Raw genomic sequence first — 21,585 nt, forward strand, 5'->3', positions numbered from 1 at the left:
TATCTTATCAACACGTCCAAGGAAAATATTCTCCTGGGGAAAGTCAGCAGGGTCCAGAGACCAAAAGGGTAATAAAGTCTCACAGGCCCCAGGCTGTCAACACAGAGCAGGACCCAGGTGTCACTTGGGAGGCAGAGCACACCTGTTTCTCAGCTGAACAAGGACGGAGAAAAAAAGGGGCAGGGACTTCTCCACCCACCCCACCCCACGGAAGGGGTAAGTGCCAAGTCTGGGAAACTGTCACTGCCACTGTTCCTTTGCCACCAGGTGAGGGGACTGTGGAGGGAGAGGAAGACCCCTGAAAAGCTTCTAGCAAGGAGAGGGCAACACTGCCCCTGCCTTTCCTGGGGAGCCACCAGCCCTGGGAGAGCAGTGGGGGGGAAGAAGCTTCCCCAAACATCCCAGCTCAGACACAAGAGAAGAGGGGTTGAGTCCAGCTCTAGGGAAGTGTGGGAGACCCCTGTCCCCGTCCCGTTCCCCCAGCCTCTGAAGTTGCCCAAATCCTGCTTTTGTCTGCCTGGCTGGTTTGCTGGCTGCACAGGGCTGAGGGCTGTAGGCAGTCAGGCAGATAGTGGGGGTGGGGGTCAGAGGTACAGGTAACAGGCAAGCAGAGGGGTGGGGGGATGGTCTGGGGCCATGGCTCTGCACCAGCTGGCTTCTTGGAGCCCTGGGTGGCACCGACTCAGGCAGCCACAGACCCTGCCCCAGTTCTGCTGGGCCCTCCTCAGACTTTGGCCCCGGGGGTCAGTTCCCGGGAACTACCTTGGGTGCTGCGGTAGCCATGGAAACGTGACTGCCTTGGTTTTCCCCAGGGCCTGTCCAGGAGTGGAAGGCAAGCCATGCCTCTGTTTGCTGCTTCCTCTGTCTGAAAACTCCTCCCGCAGCAGCTCACAGGCCCACCTCATCCTTTCAGGTTTCAGCTTAAAGGCACCTGCTCAGAGAGCGCCCTTTTCTGTCCCCCATTGGCTTCTACCCCATTACCTGTTTTATTGTCCTCATAGCATTATCGTTATTTGGAGGTCTCGTACTTGTCTGTGTTTTTGTTTTGTTTTGTTGGCCTCCCCTCACTAGAATATAAGCTCCTCAAGGGCACAGTACGCTGGACCTTTTTCCTGAAGCTTCCCCTACTTCATCCAGGGCCAGGCCCAGAGGAGACGCATAGCTGTATCTTTAAGGAGGGGGATTCGTTCAAGGAACAGGAAATGATGCCATCCATTCCCCCCAACCTCCGGCACCTCCCCCACTCCCCTGGGCATGGCCTGGGGTCCTCCAACCCCACTTCCAGCCCAGCCTCGGCCCCACTTCCGGAAGTTCCCAGGACTAACCTCCCAGTCCCTGACCGTAAACCTCCTCTCCCGCAGCGCCTCTAATCCACGCTGGTGCTGGCCACGCTGAGCACAGCCTTTGGCGAGGCCTTCCAATACGGCTGCAACATCGCTGTGGTTAACACACCGCACGAGGTGGGTGGGCAAGAGGTGGGCAGGAGAAGGTGGCCATCTTGCTCTGTGGACGCCGCCATCTTTCTTCTGGAAGCCACCAGCTTTCTTCCGGAAGCAGCTGCCTTCCTCTAGTAGTCCTGGGAGGCAGCCTCTGCAGACCAGGGAATGACTAGAGTTGTGGGCTATTCCCCTCCCCCCCCCCCCCCCCCCGACCCACAATGTAATCCTCTCCAGGCACGTTGGGAAGCGGGTGGGAGGAGATGGGCTTGGATTCCCTGCCCAGTAGCTTTGGGCCTTAGTCTCACTGCCTTTCTCCTGGGAAGACCACTTGCAGATGACAAAAAGGATGGAGTCAAGGACTAAACCCTTAGGGGTTAGGATTGGGGTGAGGGGAAGCAAAGGAAAAAGAGTCTCCCAAAGGCCTAGTAAAGCATGTGAGTCAGGAGGGAGGGACAGGCCCTGATGACGAGTAAAGATGAAGCGTGAGAGTTGACCACTGGCTTTGACCTCATGGAGGGCATGTGTGACCTTGACAAGAGCAGCTGAGTTGAGACAAAAGCTTGACTGAAGTGGGTTCGGGGAGAACGGGCAGAGTGGAGGAGAGACAGGTCTTTAAGGAGTTTTGCTGTACAGGAGTTTTGCTGTACAGGGGAACAAAAGATGAAGCTTAGTGAAGGGAGAAGGGGGGTTGTGTTAGGGTTTTATAGGGCAAGAGTCATGTTTCTATTGTCATGAGAAGGATGCAATAAAGAAAGGTGTATTGGGAATTCTCTGGTGTTCCAGTGGTTAGGACTTGGTGCTTTCACTGTGAAGGTCCCAGGTCAGGGATTGAACCTGGGTCCACAAGCTTCAATCCCACAAGCCATGCCGCGTGGCTGAAAAAATAAAGGGACCAGTGATGCAGGACACACAGGGAATAGATACAGGAAGAAGGTCCCTGAAAGGGCAAGGACAGGACCCAGTGTCTGTTCCCACGCATTTGGGTGTATGAGTCCTGCTCTACTTTTAAAAATCACTGTCATTGGGCTTCCCTGGTGGCGCAGTGGTTGAGAGTCCGCCTGCCAATGCAGGGGACACGGGTTCGTGCCCCGGTCCGGGAAGATCCCACATGCCGCGGAGCGGCTGGGCCCGTGAGCCATGGCCGCTGAGCCTGCGCGTCCGGAGCCTGTGCTCAGCAACGGGAGTGGCCACAACAGTGAGAGGCCCGAGTACCGCAAAAAAAAAAAAAAAAAAAAATCACTTTCATTACTTTATAGCTACACTTAATTCTGCTTTATAGGAGGTACTGCAGTAGTTGCTCATGGCTTATATTAATATACTTATCATTATTACCATTGAAGGAACATTTTTTTCTCAGTCAAGCAATGTACCATCACTGTAGCACAGTGAAGCTCTTAAATTCTCCATTGGATATATATTATTTCTATAACCAAGGAGGAAACTAAGACTTACAGAGGTAGAACTTGCCCAAAGTCATACAATTAGTAACAATATTTCTTTTTTGTTTTTTTAGCATCTTTATTGGAGTAAAATTGCTTTACAATGGTGTGTTAGTTTCTGCTGTATAACAAAGTGAATCAGCTATACATATACGTATATCCCCATATCTCCTCCCTCTTGCGTCTCCCTCCCACCCTCCCTATCCCACCCCTCTAGGTGGACACGAAGCATGGAGCTGATCTCCCTGTGCTATGCGGCTGCTTCCCACTAGCTATCTATTTTACACTTGGTAGTGTATATATGTCAGTGCCACTCTCTCACTTTGTCCCAGCTTACCCTTCCCCCTCCCCGTGTCCTCAAGTCCATTCTCTACATCTGCGTCTTTATTCCTGTCCTGCCCCAAGGTTCTTCAGAACTTTTTTTTTTTTAGATTCTATATATATGTGTTAGCATACAGTATTTGTTTTTCTCTTTCTGACTTACTTCACTCTGTATGACAGACTCTAGGTCCATCCACCTCACTACAAATAACTCAATTTTGTTTTGTTTTGTTTTTATAACTGAGTAATATTCCATTGTATATGTGTGCCATATCTTCTTTATCCATTCATCTGTCGATGGACACTTAGGTTGATTCCATGTCCTGGCTATTGTAAATGGAGCTGCAATGAACATTGTGGTACATGACTCTTTCTGAATTATGGTTTTCTCAGGATATATGCCCAGTAGTGGGATTGCTGGGTCATATGGTTGATAAGGAACCTCCATACTGTTCTCCATAGTGGCTGTATCAATTTACATTCCCACCAACAGTGTAAGAGGGTTCCCTTTTCTCCATACCCTCTCCCGCATTTATTGTTTGTAGACTTTTTGATGCTGGCCATTATGACCGGTGTGAGGTGATACCTCATTGTAGTTTTGATTTGCATTTCTCTAATGATTAGTGATGTTGAGCATCCTTTCATGGGTTTCGTGGCAATCTGTATATTTTCTTTGGTGAAATGTCTATTTAGATCTTCTGCCCATTTTTGGATTGGGTTGTTTGCTTTTTTGATATTGAGCTGCAAGAGGGGCTTGTATATTTTGGAGATTAATCCTTTGTCAGTTGCTTTGTTTGCAAATATTTTCTCCCACTCTGAGGGTTGTCTTTTCATCTTGTTTATGGTTTCCTTTGCTGTGCAAAAGCTTTTAAGTTTCATTAGCTCCCACTTGTTTATTTTTGTTTTTATTTCCATTTCTCTAGGAGGTGGGTCAAAAAGAATCTTGCTGTGATTTATGTCATGGGGTGTCCTGCCTATGTTTTCCTCTAAAAGTTGTATAGTGTCTGACCTTACATTTAGGTCTTTAATCCATTGTGAGTTTATTTTTGTGTATGGAGTTAGGGAGTGTTCTAATTTCATTCTTTTACATGTAGCTGTCCAGTTTTCCCAGCACCACTTATTGAAGAGGCTGTCTTTTCTCCATTGTATATTCTTGCCTCCTTTATCAAAAATAAGGTGACCATATGTGTGTGGGATTATCTCTGGGCTTTCTATCCTGTTCCACTGATCTATGTTTCTCTTTTTGTGCCAGTACCATACTGTCTTGAAGTAACAATATTTCTTATGTTGCCTCTTGCACAGCAAGGTTCTGCAAAGTGAATTTTTTTGTTGTTGCCATGTCGCTCGGCATGTGGGTTCTTAGTTCCCCAACCAGGGATCAAACCTGCACCCCCTGGCGTAGAAACTTGGAGTCCTAACTGCTGGACCACCAGGGAATTCCCAACAGTGAATTTTTAACATTTTGAGCAGCCTGGTTCCGCATCTCACCCCATCATACTGTAGGCTTTTTTTTTTTTTAATCTCCAGGTAACAACAGAGAATCAATTGTGTCCTGAGCATATTGATAGACACATCCTTCAGGACAATGACCAGGGGCAACTGAGAACATTACTTCTTGGTCTCTCATGAGTTGCCTGATTGTCTATGGATGGGGCAATGTCTTCCAGGTCTTGAAGTCCTCTTATAATGAAACCTACTTTGAGCGACACGGAGCCTTCATGGACGAGAAAGTCATGCTGCTGCTGTGGTCCTGCACCATGTCCATGTCTCCTCTGGGCGTCTTGGTGGGGTCCCTGCTTATTGGCCTGCTGGTTGACAAATGTGGCAGGTAAAGATGAAGGGTGCTGCTGTCACTCAAAATTCATATTAGTAAAGCTTGTTGGCTCTCGGCACTTGTGCACGTGGTGGGGAGTTGTGCGACCTTGAAAATCAGGAGGCCTGAAGTCCAGCCCCCACTTTGCCATAGACATCCTGACCCTAAAGCAAGTCCTTGAATTCCTTGGGATTTCTTCCCCTTGTCAGCTGCATGGGAACAGCAGCCCCTCTGTTGTCCACCCCGTGGAGATGGATCGGCCTTTGAGAGCAAAGTCTTGACCATACTCAGCACTTCTAGCAGGTGTTCAATAAATGCTTGTTGACTGGGTTTAATTCGAGGTCAGGTGACCCATGGCTCCGAGTTGTAACAGCGGCAGCCTCTCCCCGTGCAGCCTCATCCGTGTCGTTCTGAGCTTTGGGGTTCAGACCGAGTCAGTCCATGTGCCCCTGACTCGTGTCTTGTTTGAGAATGAAGAATAGTTCTTGTACTTTGCTTGGTTTACACAGACTCACTAATCTTGACACGTAAGCCCAGTTGCTGCCAAGACGTGACTCTGCAGATAAGGAAGGATGTCCAGATCAAGGTTCCCAGGAAGGAAGGGAGTGAGCCAAGTTCTCAGGGCGAGGCCGCTCGGAATCCCGTATGGCCAGATCTCACTCTTTGGAATTCAGTTACACTTGGACTTGATGTGCCATGGTCGGCAGTTTGTAGGGAGGAGTGGGAAGTCCTCTAAAGAAAACTAGCTCTTAAAGAACCATACCAGTTCCGTTTTCATGCATAAAAGAAAATACTGGGGAATTCTCTGGTGGTCCAGTGGTTAGGACCCCGAGCTCCCATTGCCGAGAGCTGGGGTTCGATCCCTGGTCAGGGAACTAAGATCCCACAAATGGCAAGGCTCAGCCAAACAAACAAACAAAAACAAACAAAAAAACAATGAAAATATTGGCAATTGAAAATTAATTATGTATAAAGCAGGACTCATAGGACCTTTTCTTATAGATACTTGATTAACAATTAATTTGCCATTCATTGTATACTTGAATGAAGGAAGCATTCACTATACTGCAATTATGCCATAATCCAGGCTTTTTTGTAATTCACACTGTGGTGTTCTCAGCTACACCAAGAGTGATTGGACTGTTCTAGCAGCTTGGCCCCCACCTCCTTGTCTGAATCCAGAGTTACAGAACTTGGGACCTCAGAGATGGTTTCATCATTGCCCTCATTTTGCAGATGAGGACCCTGAGACCAGCTGGTGTGGTGGAGCTGGCCTTGCCCTAGTGGGGTCGGGACCAGCCCTGAGCTAAGCTAAGGCTTCCTGGTCATCAGGAAGGGGTTCGTGTGGGTTGTTTGTTCTCTCCTGACCTGCAGCCTCTGGGCTGGCTGATCCTCTGCTCTGAGTTTGGGCTTGGATGGCAGTTCTCTCGGAGGTATGGCCACCCCAGGAAGAGAAAAGTGGCCTGAGAAAACCAGTCTGTGTATCTGATGAGTCCTCAGCGTTGCCTAGAAGGGGACTTTTGTAGAACTCTTAGGACTATCCCCCCAGGAGGGGTGTGTGGGTTTCTGTTTAGAGATCCCCCTCCTCCACTCCTGGCCTCAGAGATGATGCACCTGTGTCGGTCAGGGCCCTGATGGTCCTCGAATGTGGGCAGCGTGTGGAGATATCACCAAGGGTGGTGCAGCCAGCAGCCACCCTATAGCTGGGCCACCATCTTCCTTCCTGATCCACTGCTGTTTTCTCCTTTGGCAAAATCCAAGCCACATGTGGGGATGAGGGGGGCAAGGGAGCCACCGATGCCAATCAGCATGGGGCACAGAACACAGTCTGGAAGGTAGCTATGGATCCTGGGAGACAGGCAGGGGCATCCAGCGTAGTTCTATTCTTCAGACACTCCCTCCCGCCACTTCATAGACTCATGGTTTTTCAGCCTTGGGAGGAATCTTAGCGGTCATCTAATCCAGCTCTGTCTCCCACCTGTTGTGGGGTTCCCCTGTTCACCATTCTTGACAGTCTTCATCCGGCCAGCTCTCTGCTTGAATACCACCAGTGACAGGAAGCTCCCTCCTTGCAGAGGCAGGCCCATTCCTTCCTCCTTCCTCACTGTCTTCATTCAGCTCCAATGGTTAGCGTGCTCCCACTCCTCCCGCCACCCCTGCTGACCCCAAACCTCCCTTCCTGGGGCCTCTGCCCACCGGTCCTTGCTTTCTGCGCTTCCCAGCCATCAGCCTTTCTCAGGCACGTTCCCGGCACTTCTATAACGGCTGCCCTGGAGAATAGGAGTTGGTGTCAGGAGCGCTTCTGCTGCCTCAGCCCCCATGCCCTCTGGGCTCTGCTGTCCTTGCAGAAAGGGAACACTGCTGATCAACAATGACTTCGCCATCCCTGCCGTCCCGAAGGGAGTCAGCAAAGTGACCAAACCTTCCGAGCCGATCATCTTTTCTCGAGTGGCACTGGGATTCTGTGCAGGTACCTACAGTGAAGGCTGAACCCCCAAGCCCATGCTCAGGGTCAGCTGTGGGGAGAAGGGTCTGAGTCAGACACACTGGCCAAGGCGGGAAGCAGGGGCAGCAAGGGTCTTCCTGGTTCTGAATGGCTCTTTTCCCTTTGGGGGCATCCTCTTGTCTCCATCCCCCGACTCTCGAAAACCTCATGTTCTCTCTCCCCTTCCCCTTATTTAACAAAATCTATCAGGGGAAGATCTTTAAAAACACACTTTTACCTTGAAGTACAAACTGATAAGGCTTTACAAGGTATCTTCCAAGGAAGGTGTCTAGTTCACGCTGAGGGTGAGAGGCTTCAAGCAAAAGAGTACAGAATTTGGGGACTCTGTCAGCAGGGGACTGAGGTTTCTTAACTACTGTGGTTTCTTCTATTAAAAAAAAAACAAAAGTGATACAAGTAACCTGTGCTTCAGAAAAATCAGAAAATAATCCCAAGCCAAAGACCTATCTTTCAGTCCCACATCCCAGGAACACAGTCCTCGCCTGTAACAAGTGGCCCCAGCTCCGCAGCTAGGAAGGAGAGGATATCCTGCCGTGTCCCCTGGGAGTCTGAGGATTCTGGAAAGGTTTCCTTCTTAGTGCGAACTAAGTCCACGTAGCCAATTTCCATCTCCGTGGAGGGGAGGTAGGGGGCGTACAGGCTGCCTGTCAGTGGTGCTGACGCCACAGAGAAACTCAGGGACTATGAGATTAATTAAATCTCAGGTTTCCGGGGCCCCAGGAGGCTGGGATTGTTTCTTTTCTCCTCCCCTGGTTTTTGTTTTGCTAGATCCAGGCACCTCCTACAGTGCCCTTCCCATGTAGCTGGGAGAGTTAGCTCCCAAGAACCTTAGGGGTGCTCTGGGAACAATGACAGAGGTGTTTGTCATCGTGGGAATCTTCCTAGCACAGATTTTCGGCCTGCAAGCCATCCTGGGCAACCCTACAGGTACCTGTGGCTCACCAAGGTCCGGGGGTGGTGGTGAGAGGGAGCGTGGGAGCTATGGGGGGGCCGAGGGGGCGGGGTCTGGACACATGGGGCTCGGCTGTGCCCATGTGTCTGGCGGATCAAGTGAGGTGAGGCCAAGAGGTGCCCTTTGGGTCGGGCAATGTGTGGCTTGTTTGGAGACGGGTGACCTTGATGAGAGCAGTTTGGGTGAGCGATGGGGACAAATTGTGCATGGGGCTGGGAGGAGATCGGAGACAAGGGGCACACACGACTCTTGGGAGTTTTGCTGTAAAGGAAGGAGAGAAGTTGGGGGGTAGCTGGAAGGGGAAGCAGGCTGGAGAGAAGGGTTTTTTGTTTTGCTTTGTTTTTTCAGCTGGGACGCTGTGCGAATGGTCCTGCAGTGAGGGCAATCGATGCAGGAGGGGCAGGCACACAGCCACGGTCACTGTCACGTGGCTGGATGGGTGCTTCTCCTCTCCAAGTGAAAGGTGGCCAGGCCATTGCCTGAGAGGATGGGGTTGGGGAAGCGGGAGGGAAGCTTTAGGACAGAGGAGAAAGGGGGAAATGGCCCTCTGGGGGAGTGGGCGAGAGAATGGCCCCGAGAGTGTGGCTTGAATGCAGGCCAGCATTAAAGGCCCACAAGAAGACAGTGGGGTTTCTTTCTTTATTTTCTTTTTCCTCGTAAACATTTTCAAGTTACCTAAATTCCACAGGAATTCCTTAATGGGTGGATTTATGACTTTGTATTCCCCAGAGTACCTTGAAGAGACTCAGGACCCAGTCGTGCTCAGTGAAAGGTCATTAGTTTTAACGATTCCCAAACTACCCCAGTGCAGCTGAAGGGGAAGCCAGGCTGGGCCCGTTGCTGCCAACAGCTGCCTTGTAGTGATGCCTAGCGTATGATGCCTGTCACCCCTCACCACTCTTCAGGGGGCACTTTATCACCATCATCTTCATCATCATCTTTATTTTACTGATGAGAAAACTGAGGCTTAGAGAAGTAAAATGCCTCTTCCAGTTCCCATCATAGCTAGTAAGGCTTAGATGAATCTCAATGCTGCCTCCTTAACCCAGACCTTCCAGAAAGAGCTCACACAGCCACAGTGCTGGTTCCAGCACCCTCCTCGACCCCAGCCTCCAGCAAGGCAGAGATTATGCCATTTCCAGCCATAAAGTTAGGAAACAAGACATGGGTTCACTTTTTCCAAGGCTCACACTTTTAAATCATATGCTGTTCCTAAGAAAAGCAATACTCTTCCTGCAGAATGAGTTAACAGCAGATCTTTTGAAAATTGTAATTATTTTCTCCATTTTAAAATGTGGAACCCTGCTGTGGGTGGGTTCTGGGCAGCCACATCTTGGCAAGGACTAGGTCCCTGCTGTCCTTGGCTCTCACGGAGGGCTGGAACAATGTGGGTGAGTGAGTTTGTAAGAGGAGAGTCAGGACAGAGTCAGGACATGCGGAAGGTCAGCTGAAGAGCAGGGATTCCCCAGTGTTGGGTGTTCATGTTCTCAGTGTTGGGTCCTTCCAGACTGGCCTGTGCTCTTGGCACTCACGGGGGTCCCCGCACTGTTTTGGCTCCCCTCTCTGCCATTCTTCCCCGAGAGCCCGAGGTCCACCCTGATTCAGAAAAGAGATGAAGAAGTTCGACAAGGTACTGGAGATACAGGCTGCTCCATCAAGACCCTCCCACCACGTTCACTTCCCAGCCGCCTCCCCGTGCCTGCCAAACATCCCTCCCTAGTGCCCGAAGCAGAGAACGGGCAGGGGGCAGGGTGGGGAAATGCACTCCACAACGCAGGCACCAGTGGGACGGGACAGAGGTGCCGTTGGCACTGGGGAGTCCAGGGCAACTCTGAGGTGTGGTCCAGCGGAGAACATGGTCAGAGTCGGCATCATGGCTGGTGGGCCTTGACTTCTGCAAGCTTGCCCAGGTGGGGGTGTGGTTGTGACTGGGAACACGGTCACGGTGTTGGGGACCTAGCTGGGGTCCAATGAGCATCCTGCCCTGGGAAAATGGGGAGCCTGTGGCCAGGGCTGGGCCGAGCTCCTAGGGAGCTGTCCTCCTGTGTTTCCCTAAGCCTTGGGTCAGCTGCTGTCAGCGACAGGAGGGGACTGCTCTGCTCCCCGCAGCTCTGCGGAAGCTGAGAGGCTGGGCAGATGTGGAGGACGAGATGGAAGAAATGCACGTGGAGGACCAGGCCGAGAGGGCCGAGCGCCGCTGTCTGTGCTCAGCTTCTTCACGTTTCCGCCTGTCTGCTGGCAGCTGGTCGCCATCGTCTTGCCCATGGCCGGCCAGCAGCTCTCCAGGGTCAACGCGGTATGCGCGGTTCTTTTGCTATAATTGTATCTATTGATGGTGTAGGCGAAGGGTGAAGATCTGCAAAAACAGGGCTGGGAGGCTGCTTCCGGAAACGTCGGAGACTGGATGCGTAACCCATATGGTGCTTAAGGAAAGTGTCAGGAAGTGGTGGCATCAGGCCCTCGGGGACTCACGGTTGCTCAGCGGGAGACGTCGAGTGGTACACAGCTCAGGCAGGAGCCAGGGCACGTGGTGGCTTTCAGAAGTGCTGCATTGCCCACATCCTTGGGGCTGGGCCACGAGAGAAGCTTGAGCTTGGGGCTGCCTAGGCCTGGAATGAGAGGCGAGGGGTCATTCGGTGGGGCCTGAGATCATAGACTCACAAAGCGACAGAGGGAAAATTCTCGGGGTCCCATTTTACAGATGCAGAACTCAAGGCCCCGAGAGGGCAAGAGCTATAACCCGGGCTCCGGCAGAGCCAGCCTCCATCCCAGGTCTCAAGTCTTCAGGTCACGGCTCTTTTCTCCCACCTACTGCCTCCTTCCTGTCCAAGGGGTCCCCTAGGCTTTCAGGACTGTGTGTCCCGACTGACTCAGGAAAGTTGTCAGCGGCTTGGGCCTTCAGGTCTCTCCTCACAGCCCTTGTGCTTTTGTTTTAGGCCAACTACTACGCGGACATGATCTACGCCTCCCTCGGCTGGCATGGAGGCGGCTCATTCCCCGTAACAGTGGGTGCCAGCGTGGTCAACACAGCGATGAGCTTCATCTCGGGGAGCCACCCACAAGTGTCCCTCCCATTGGGCATCTCTGAGTCGGTGCCCCGCAGACAGAGAAGAGCCCCCCAGGGTCCACTGCTGGTGGCACTGGTCCTGGGGTGACTGGAGTGACACAGACTTTCGACGTGCCCATACTTACCACTGTGTGACCTCAACCAGGCCACTTAAACACCTTAAAATCCAAGTTTCTTCCTTTGTGCAATGGTTACGGTGATGGTAATACCCAGTATACGGATGCACGTGTTCTTACTGTTGGATAAAACTATTATTTCAGAGTTTTATATTTAAAATCTGAACCACTTATGCCTGTGTTTAAAAAGTGAATAGACAGGGGCTTCCCTGGTGGCGCAGTGGTTGAGAGTCCGCCTGCCGATGCAGGGTCACGGGTTTGTGCCCCGGTCCGGGAAGATCCCACGCAGAGAGGCTGGGCCTGTGAGCCACGGCCACTGAGCCTGCGCGTCCAGAGCCTGTGCTCCGCAATGGGAGAGGCCACAACAGTGAGAGGCCCGCGTACCGAAATGAAAAAAAAAAAAAAATGTGAATAGACAGAGGTGTGCTCATTTACAAGGTCAAGTGACCATGATGGTCCTTTCTCTAGAACTCTTCCAAGTTATCTCACTATTATTTTGGTTCCTGTTTCTTGAGCTACCTTGGAGTTTAAAGGTGTTTTCAAAAATTATTTATTACTTATCTGTACTTTCCCCAGAGCCAGTTTAAGCCCCAATGAAACTTCAGAGGATTCAGCATGGTGGGGAGGGCCGAGTGAAGGAAAAGAGCCGTAAATGGGAGGAGCTGGGAGGCCCCCAGGCCCAATTCTCCACCCTCCCAGGAGTCTGTGCACCCCTTCCTCCAGCGGATTCCCGGAGCCCCTCGCCTTCCTCTAGGGCAGGGTCCACCCTCTGTCCTCAGAGCCCTCCTCCTCTACGGTACATTGTCATAACTAGGACCCTCTTCCCCATCATCCTACCTGGAAAAACCCAAGACAGGGGCGCCTCCCTCTCTCTCCCTGAGGAGCCGTGTCTGGGTACTAAACACAGAAGGAGACGTTGGTCTTACCTCTACCTTGTTTATACAATCCTGGGATTGCCGTTTTGCTCCTGTTGGGCCCTCACTGAATGGCAGTGATAATCCCCGTCTGTAGGGTTGTTGGGAGGGCGGAGGGGACGTGTAAAGTGACCGTAAGGGCCTGGCGTGGAGTGACGGTGGTGCCTTTGCTGATGGCACTGCTGTGGGTGCTGCAGGTGAGGCTGGAGTAGAATGAAAAGGGCATTAGAACAAGAAGGAAGGCAGGCATGCTGGTCGGACGAAGCATTGTCCAAGCTTGGAATATTCGAGAAGGTACAGGCTGATCAGGAGGTGTGTGTCCTGACAGTGGAAAAGAAAGTACCTGGGGGTGAGAGGGACCCTCATGAAGTGAGGCCAGATTCTGGGCGGCCTCGACGTGAATTGAAGTAGCAGGTAATGGGAGGGGGCTATGTGAAAATGTAGGTATTATTATTATCTCGGGGGTGTGAGATGATTGCCACTGAAAAGACAGCATTGCTCACGGTTCCCAAGGGAGAGAGGTGCACACAAGGCCACATGGAGAAGCATCTGGCAGGGGGGGGCGGACAGCAGTACGTGGGCAAGAGCCTTTCTTATGGTTTCCGTGGGAAGGAACAGGCAAGGCAGGGTAAGCAGGTTTAGGACTGCCTAGTTTGAAAGATTTCAGGTGGTTCCCGGGCACCGATGCCGGGCTGTTCCTGGTTGTCTGGTGCCTGCCCTGGGGGAGAAGGCAGAGGGACGAACCCACACCTCTAGAGCCAGTGATCTCAAACTCCGCGTGTCAAACTCCACGCCCCCTTCGTGTGCAATGCAACGCCCCGTCCTGAAGTAGAGTTCGTGGGTGACTTCAATTACCTACCCATGTACATGCAAATAAATGATTAAATCGAATGCCCTAACCGTGAAGTAAAGGAGAAACAAGAAGTTCCATAAAGCATGTAGTTCAATATGCAAATGCTTAAGCGCACTGCACTAGAAGATGTCCACCAATAATGATCTAGAGTAGAATAAAGAGACGGAAGATCGGACGTCGTTCCATTCAACAAGCAGAAGAAACTATGAACGGAGGTCGGCGTGGACGGCAGACTCTACACTAGTGTGAGGATAAGTGATGACCAGGGACCAAACGTATTCGTATGCGGGAAGACGAAGAGAAAGATACCTTAACTGCAGTAGGAACACCACTCACAGGCCACTCGGAAGGTTAGGATGGGGGACGTGAAGAAGGAAGGTGAGGTGCTGGCAGGTGAGCTTGGTCTGATTGATGTGTGCCGCAAGTACAAAATGGGGTAGAGCTCCCATCTTGAAATCCTAACACGTGTCAACAAGCATGTCGGTCTCTACCAGTAAAAATATCTTGGAGCCCAGATCAGAAAGAAGTAGGAAAAGAAGCAATGAGAGGCTATGGAGCAACTGGGAACAGTGTCAGAGCGAGATTAAAATACAGAAGGCCGCCCAGCAAGAAATACGTCACTCTAATTTGTCATTTTCTTAGCATATTTTTGTTATATGTGTTATACAAAAATTTTGAAAATACATAGGATGGCCGTAGTATGAAATATTCTGAAAGCAGACAGCATTTTGTATATCCTCAGCTGTTTCTGCCCTGTTGTTGCTTTTGCAGTAACTGTGCCTTTACAATTAAAACTATACGCAGGCGGGACTTCCCTGGCGGTCCAGTGGTTAGGACTCTGTGCTTCCACTGCAGGAGGCCCAGGTTCGATCCCTGGTCAGGAAACTAAGATCCCACATGTCGCATGGCACGGCCCAAAAAAAAAAAAAAACTATACACAGATAGATAGTTAGTTTTCCTGGGTCTCTGCCTTATATTCGTGTTATTAAACTTTGATTTTCTCCTGTTAAAAAAAAAAAAAACTATATACAGATCTTCCTTGACTTACAATGGGGTTACATCCCCAATAAACCCATCGTAAGTTGGAATATTGTAAATCAAAAATGCATTTAAGGGCTTCCCTGGTGGTGCAGTGGTTGGGAGTCCGCCTGCCAATGCAGGGGACACGGGTTCGTGCCCCGGTCCGGGAGGATCCCACATGCCGCGGAGCGGCTGGGCCCGTGAGCCATGGCCGCTGAGCCTGCGCGTCCGGAGCCTGTGCTCCGCAACGGGAGAGGCCACAACAGTGAGAGGCCTGTGTACCGCAAAAAAAAAAAAAAAAGCATTTAATACACCTAACCTACTAAACATCATCGCTTAGCCCAGCCTACCTTTAATTGTGGTTAGAAAAAGTGCATTCGTCTACAGTTGGGCAAAATCATTTAACACAAAGCCTATTTTATAATGAAGTGTTGAATGTCTCATGTAAGTTATTGAATACTGTACAGAAAGTGAAAAACAGCGATTGTCACTGACCTTCATGATCACGTGGCTGACGGGGAGTTGCCTGGCAACACGAGAGAGGATCGTACTGCCTATTGATAGCCCGGGGAAAAGATCAAAATTCAAAGTACAGTTTCTTATTTTTTTTTTATAAATTTATTTGTTTTTGGCTGCGTTGGGTGTTCGTTGCTACACTCAGGTACGGGCTCTAGGCACGCAGACTCAGTAGTTGTGGCGATTCGTGGCATGTGGGATCTTCCTGGATCAGGGATCAAACCTGCATCCCCTACGTTAGCAGGCAGATTCTTAATTACTGCGCCACCAGGAAAGTCCCTGAAGTATAGTATCTAGTGACTGTGTATCACTTTCCCACCATGGTAAAGTTGAAAATTTTGGACCTTCTTAAGTCAGGGGACCGTCTGTCGTTGAAAACGCAATCGTATGTGAGGATGAGAATGTGCGAAGAGATTATTCTTGTAATTCAGAGACAATGTCTTCATTCTTCGCCTTTTTTGCCAAGCTGTCCTCTCCATCATGACTTCCTTTTTAATTCCTGGGTGAGCACAAGGACCTTCAGGGGGACAAAGCTGGCTGTGTTCAGGGAACAGCAGGGCAGGGGAGCCTGTGGAGGAACAGGCGAGGTGAAGGGTGATGATGCAGCTATCGAGGAAAATACTAGTTACAGGGACTTCCCTGGTGGTCCAGTGGTAAAGAATCTGCCTTACAATGCAGGGGATGCAGGTTCGATCCCTGGTCAGGGAACTAAGATCCCACATGCTGTGGGGATACTGCGCCCGCACACATCGACTAGAGCCAGCGTGCCGCAAACTACAGAGCCCACACGCTCTGGAACCCGGGTGCCACAGATAGAGGGAAGCTCGTGCACCACAACGAATATCCCGTGTGCTACAACTGAGACCCGACGGAGTCAAAAATAAATAAATAGATAAATAATAAATAAATCTTTACCCAAAAAAAAGGAAGTGATTTTTTTTTAAAAGCTAGTTACAGTCCTGTTTTGGTTTAATCAAAGTTTCCTTTTTAAAGACCTTATTTTCTCATTTGAAAATAATCTAAGTTCTTGGAACATTAAGGGACTTAGGTGAAAAGAAGTAAATAAAACTGGACATTATCTATAGAGATAGTTGCCAGTTGCCTTTTGGAGACCTTGGTGGCATCCCCGGCAACTTTTTTTCTCTCACTCTCTCCTTCCAACCCATTGGCCAGTCCTGTTGGCTCTGCCTGAAAACGTAACCAGCAGCTGCCCAGGTGGCACCAGACCCAGGATATCCCTTCCAGCTGCAGCCAACTCCTCTCTTGCTTCAAATATTGAAATGGACCCCACCCTGCCTGCCTGCGTGAATCAGAGCTTGTCACGCCTCTGCTCAGCGGCCGGGCTGGCTCTTCATCCCCAAGTCATCCATCTCTCCCCTTGCCCCTTGGAGACAACTTCATTGAAGGAGGTGTTCTTGGTTCACCTCCACCGCCAGCCCTGCAGGAACCCCACCTTCGCAGCGTTTTTCATAACTGTAGTGAAATAGTTTACCTGCATACTTAGTTTGGTTGAGGTCTGTTCACCCTGAGTATGTGTCATCTGTTGCCCTGGCAGTGGGGAGCAGAGATAGGGGTCTGCCAGCTCTCCTGGTCTGATGCCTTCTAGAAGGATCCTAGCAGAGACTGCAGAGTCCGGGTCCCAGCTCCATCTACTGCTGATCATTTGACTGGGGCCATTGCTTGACCCCTGGGGGACCCAGTGTCCTCTTTGTCTGTGTTCAGGCTCTCTGTGCTCTGATTCCACATTTGTAGGATTGAAACAGTGTTATCCTCCCTCAGAGGGGTGTCAAGAAGATTCAGTGGGTTAGCATCTGTGAAGGGCAGAAAATAAATAAGTGGTCGGCATTCCTCCTGTTACGTTTCTCTCCATCAGGTACAGCTCCCGGAGGCCCCCGTTGACTAGAATGCTAGGTTCACTCCTGGTCTCATCTTCCCTCTCTTGCCCTCAGAGCCCTGGAGGCCCACGCAGGTGCTCAGAAATCCAGGTGTGGCTCCTTCCTGTGGCAGGAAGGTGAGGCCCGCATGTGGGCTTGTCTGCATGTGGGGCTCTTGGCCTCAGGCTCTTAGAGGTCCCAGGCCTGGGCCTCTCAGGCACGGACAGCCCTGCCTCTCCCCACAGAGCACGGTCCCTGAGCTGTCTTACCTTGGCATCATCCTACATCACAGGACATTCCATCGGGCCCAGTGAGTACCTGCATGCCCCACCGCCTTCCAGGGCCCAGCACATAGGAGGTGCCCGGTATTTGTTGAATGAATGGATGCCCTTGATTGGTAATTCTCATGATATTCTCTCCACCTTTTCCCCTGTTCCTACACAAGCCCCACCCACACGGGAATTCTCAGTTCAGTTTACTTTTTTCTTGAAAGGTCATTCCAGCTCACATTCATTCATTCAACAAACATTTACTAAGTTCCAACCAGTGCCACGGCCAGGCTGGGGCCTCCCAATCTCCTGTGGCTCCCAGAGTTGCCCAGCTTCAGTTCCAGTGCCCAAGAAGGGGATGAGCCTCTGCAAAGAGGGAGCTCTTGCCAGCCAGACCCCACTAGGGGCCCCTCAGTTTACATCCAAACCCTCTACATGCTCACTTTAGCCTCCAAGCCCACAGCCCACCCGGGGCTCAGTTGTCTTTGGTTTCTGGCCTACAGCTACAGTCCTGTGTTGCTTTATCCCCGTGTCCACGTGCTGGCAGACTTGGGCCTTCACTTCCACCTTCCTTGGGGGCAGCCTCCAGACTCCAGGCTTCCCCTCCCCTGTGTGTCCTCCTGAGAATCTAACGCAGTTCCCACTGCTTGCGGAAAGACCCCTCTGACCCCTAAGACTAGAATATTCCCTGCAGAATCTTGGTTTTGAAAGAGCTGTCCATAAGCCAAAATAAAGGTATTGATCCATTGAACACACGCTGATGGAACACCTGCTGTGCCAGGCACTGGGGACGCAGCTGTGACTCAGACCGACACGGTCGTGTTGAAGGATATTTAAGTGGGATTTTCGACAGGAAGCCTTCCCGGCACACCTCCAATATGGAGGCAGGAGGGCCTGGTGGGAGCAGTGCTGGTGTTTGTGTCCGGAGGCCTGGGTTCTGGGCCATTCCGCCCCTTACTGCCTGTGCGTTTCCCAAAGCAAGCCACTGTGCTTCTCTGGGCCTCGGGCTCCTCCTGGAAGACCAGGAGTAATCAGCTGTGCCGGCAGATGTGGGATCAGATGGTGGACTGATTTGACATGTGAGCCACCTCCTAAAGGGCTGCTTGGCTGCCCGGCCCCAGGGGGCAGGAGGCAGGAGGCCAGGGAGGGCAGCGTGGATAACTTCCCTCACTGCTACCCCTTTAGGGCACAAAGCCCTGAGGAAGGGGCCCCCTCCTCGCCAGTTGTAGGGGTTTCCCATTTGACGTCCCAAGGGCAGCTCATTCCGGGGCTCTGAATTCCTCTCCATCTTCAAGGGTTGGAAATTAACTGGGGGGAGAGAGACAGAATCTTATTTTTGTAACAAAGAATATAGATAATATGTTAGTATATAAAGAATATATAAAGTCATAGATAGACCTACTGTATATAAACGGATATAAAGTATATCTGTTGTATTATAATTTCATGAGGGATGGTGATTAAGGGGGGAAAATGGCCGTAGACATTTTAGACGAGACTCCTGAATGAAAAAAGGTTGAGAAACTGCCCCAAGGCAAGGTGCCTGCCATTCCCCAGATCTACCACAGGGGGCAGCACGTCCCAGGCTCAAGCGCTCATTCAGCTCTGCTCCCCCTCCCCTTGTCTGCGAATTTCAAAATGACACCACCACGGGGTAGAGCGGCCTTGGTGTGACCTTGAGGCCCTCAGAGGCTCAGCTCGAAGCTCAGCTATGGGCGCACCCAGGAGGAGAGATGTGAACTTCCTCCCTCGGCCATCCGGAACAGACTAAAGGGCCCTCCGCGCCCCTCTCCGCTCCCCTGGTCCTGCGCTCTCTGCCCCCAGGTCCCGTGCCCTCCGTGGTGAGGACCGAGATCTTCCTGCAGCCCTCGCGGCCGCCTTCGCAGTGGACGGGGCCATGCTCGGGCTCACCAGCGTCATCGTGGGCTTCGAGTTCCCGTCCATCCAGGTGAGTGGGGACATGCGGTGGGGAGCACGGCGCGGGGCGGGGGGGGGGCGTGCGGCCCCTTGCCCCCAATTCCTGCTCCACCTTGCCTCCCCCGCCCTGCCCCAGGCAGAAGGGGCTCCGGGAAATAGGCGGGGGTGCCTCGTCTGCTAAGAACATCTGCGAATTCGATAAGGGGGGGCGACTCTCCAAGGTCCATAAAACACACATGGCGCCACTTCAGCCAAACTGTAACTACGCCAGTTTCCCACCACTGAAGGCAGGTCCCACACTCAGGCGGTGACGCGTTCATTATGTAGGGGCTCTGGTCGGCCAAGTGCAAAGCAAGCTAGAGCCAGGGTGAGGGAACAATTCCCCCACGTCCACCTCCTTCCTCTGTTTCTGAAGGTGTGCAGTCAGGTCTAGAGGACATTCTGTCCCTGTTGTTAAAAGGCCGAGTCCTTTTAGATGTGAGGGCAGGACCCAGTTGTCTAGCTCTTCCATTCCTCTGGGTGTAAAGTAGAACTGGCCACTGAGAAACTCCTGTGTGACTCACAAAGGCCTCACCCAGAGCTGCCCCTGGCATTCCTTTCTTCCTCCGTCCCCTCCTGTTTTCTTGTCTCCTGGCCTAGGAGGTCAGTGGTGCCTACAGATTCATTATCTTTGCCAGAATCTGCCTCCTCACTGCTGTTTACATCTACATGGTCATTCCTGAGACCAAGGGCCGAACATTTGTGGAGATAAAGCGAATTTTTGCCCAGAGAAACAGAGTGGAGTTTCTGGAGAAGAAAGAAGAAATCACAGATGCTGGGCCTCACATACCGTCTCTGCCTGCCAGGGAGACTTCCTTTTAGTGGCTCAACACATCCCCCAGGTGGCACATTTAAGGCTTCCTTCTCTGAGGAAGGGTCTCCCTGCCCCAGGCCTCAAGGGAGGGTGACTGCTGTGAGATTTCCGTGCCCCCAGTGGCAAATGGAAGACTTTGGTCTTCCAGTTTGGTCCCTGATTTAGTTAAGAAGCAGTTAGCTTCCAACGCTAACCCTGGGAGGAATGACCTAGGAGGACGGGCAGGTACGTGAGTATTGATTGGCAAGAATAGATTCTCCGATTCTACATCAGCATCAAAACTCAAATGGTGGATGCACACTTTTTTAAAGTAAAAGTTTTCAAGTTCAGCATTTGATATGGAGGCTGAATCCTGATCAAAGTGTCAGAGAATCGAAGAACTAGAAACCAAGGCTCTGGATTCCATCGCCTTCCTGGGGCGGCTTCCTCTCTCTCTGTGGCTGTAGGTTGCAGGGCTAATCCTGGTCAGCGTTTACAGATTGCAGGAGTTGTTCACTCGCATTTGTGATGGTTGATGCTGGCTGAAACTGACGCATGATCTGGGCTTCCTCATACCTTGGTAGCTGGATTCCTGCGTGCGGGGGAAGGAGAGAGAGAAACAAAATGGTATACACACTCACACCCCTAGCTCTGAACATCACATAGATAGCATCAGTTCTGCCACGTTCTGTTCTTTAGAATCTAGTCACTAATTCCAGCCCACACTGAGGGTGGGTGGAATCAGACTGCAACTTTTGAACAGAGGCATGTCAAAAAATTTACAGAAATCGTTTAAAACCATCTTAAGATCTTTTTTGGGGCTCCAACATTTTTGCCTATTCTGGTCCTTTGTCAAGTAAGTTAATCTTGTTTAGCTTCAGTTTCTGCATCCCTGAGTTAAGGCTGATCATTCTTGCCTCATATAAACCAGGTGGAAACGCTTGGTAAGTTAAGAAGCATTTTACAAATGTCAGGGGTTATTTTTATGATTACTATTATAACCTATCTGTTAGCCGAGCCCCCCGGCACACTCATCCCAGAACGCAACCCCCCGCAGGCCTCTTTCTCTTTACCAGGATGTGTCCAATGCCCTGTGGCAGTGACTGAATCTTCAGGAGGTTCAAGATGTGGCCCCAGCAGGTCCTGTGGCTCATCCAGCCTGGATATTTCATACAGGAGCTCACCAGGATTCTCCCCCAGAATGATGATTCCTCCCTCCTAGATCACATACCCCATCTAGAGGTCTTCTCCACCAGCCTTGCCCATGAGCCACAGATAAGCCTGTCCTGAAGTGGAAGACCAGGTCTCATGGTGCTGGGCCCAGTTGGTGGTACAAGAGCAAAACAATAAAGGAGACACCCACCACAATGTTGGCCAAGTGAGCCCAGGGTCATCCAAACACATTAGCTGCCTCTGGAGTAAAATAGAACATGGTCTGGTGCATTTGTCATTGGTAGGAGTGGATGTGTAGTCTGAGCCTGGATAAACGTGACTCGCTTCTACCCAATAGAATACAGCAAGATGATGGGATAAGAAGGGAATATTATGAACAGTTTTATGACAATGATTTGGCAACTTAGATGAAGTAGACAAGCTCCTCAAAAGATACTAAGTGCCAAAGGCCACACAATAAGAAATAGATAACCTGTATAGTCCTCCATCAACTAAAGAAATTGAACTCATGGTTAAAAACCTCCCCACAAAGGAAACTCCAGTCCCAGATGGACTTACTGGTGA

The 21,585-nt window shown here is 51.0% G+C and overlaps 1 protein-coding gene across 1 annotated transcript; it reads left to right on the forward strand.

Annotated features, from left to right (window-relative positions):
• Positions 1-1,370: 1,370 nt before the first annotated feature.
• Positions 1,371-19,877, forward strand: LOC112402839 (solute carrier family 2, facilitated glucose transporter member 7-like; the record flags this gene model as incomplete). Its single annotated transcript, XM_024750015.1, is given in 14 exon segments — positions 1,371-1,460; positions 4,867-5,027; positions 7,361-7,482; positions 8,293-8,445; positions 9,978-10,100; positions 10,580-10,660; positions 10,663-10,766; positions 11,407-11,621; positions 12,665-12,764; positions 17,076-17,110; positions 17,112-17,140; positions 18,924-18,971; positions 18,974-19,047; positions 19,656-19,877. Coding segments are annotated over 14 exon segments (1,557 nt in total), but the record flags the coding sequence as incomplete, so codon positions are not given.
• Between the last annotated feature and the right edge of the window lie 1,708 nt (positions 19,878-21,585).

The sequence above is a fragment of the Neophocaena asiaeorientalis genome, unplaced genomic scaffold, assembly GCF_003031525.2.
Source record: "Neophocaena asiaeorientalis asiaeorientalis breed wild unplaced genomic scaffold, Neophocaena_asiaeorientalis_V1.1 scaffold275, whole genome shotgun sequence".
In the NCBI taxonomy this organism is placed as follows: domain Eukaryota; kingdom Metazoa; phylum Chordata; class Mammalia; order Artiodactyla; family Phocoenidae; genus Neophocaena; species Neophocaena asiaeorientalis.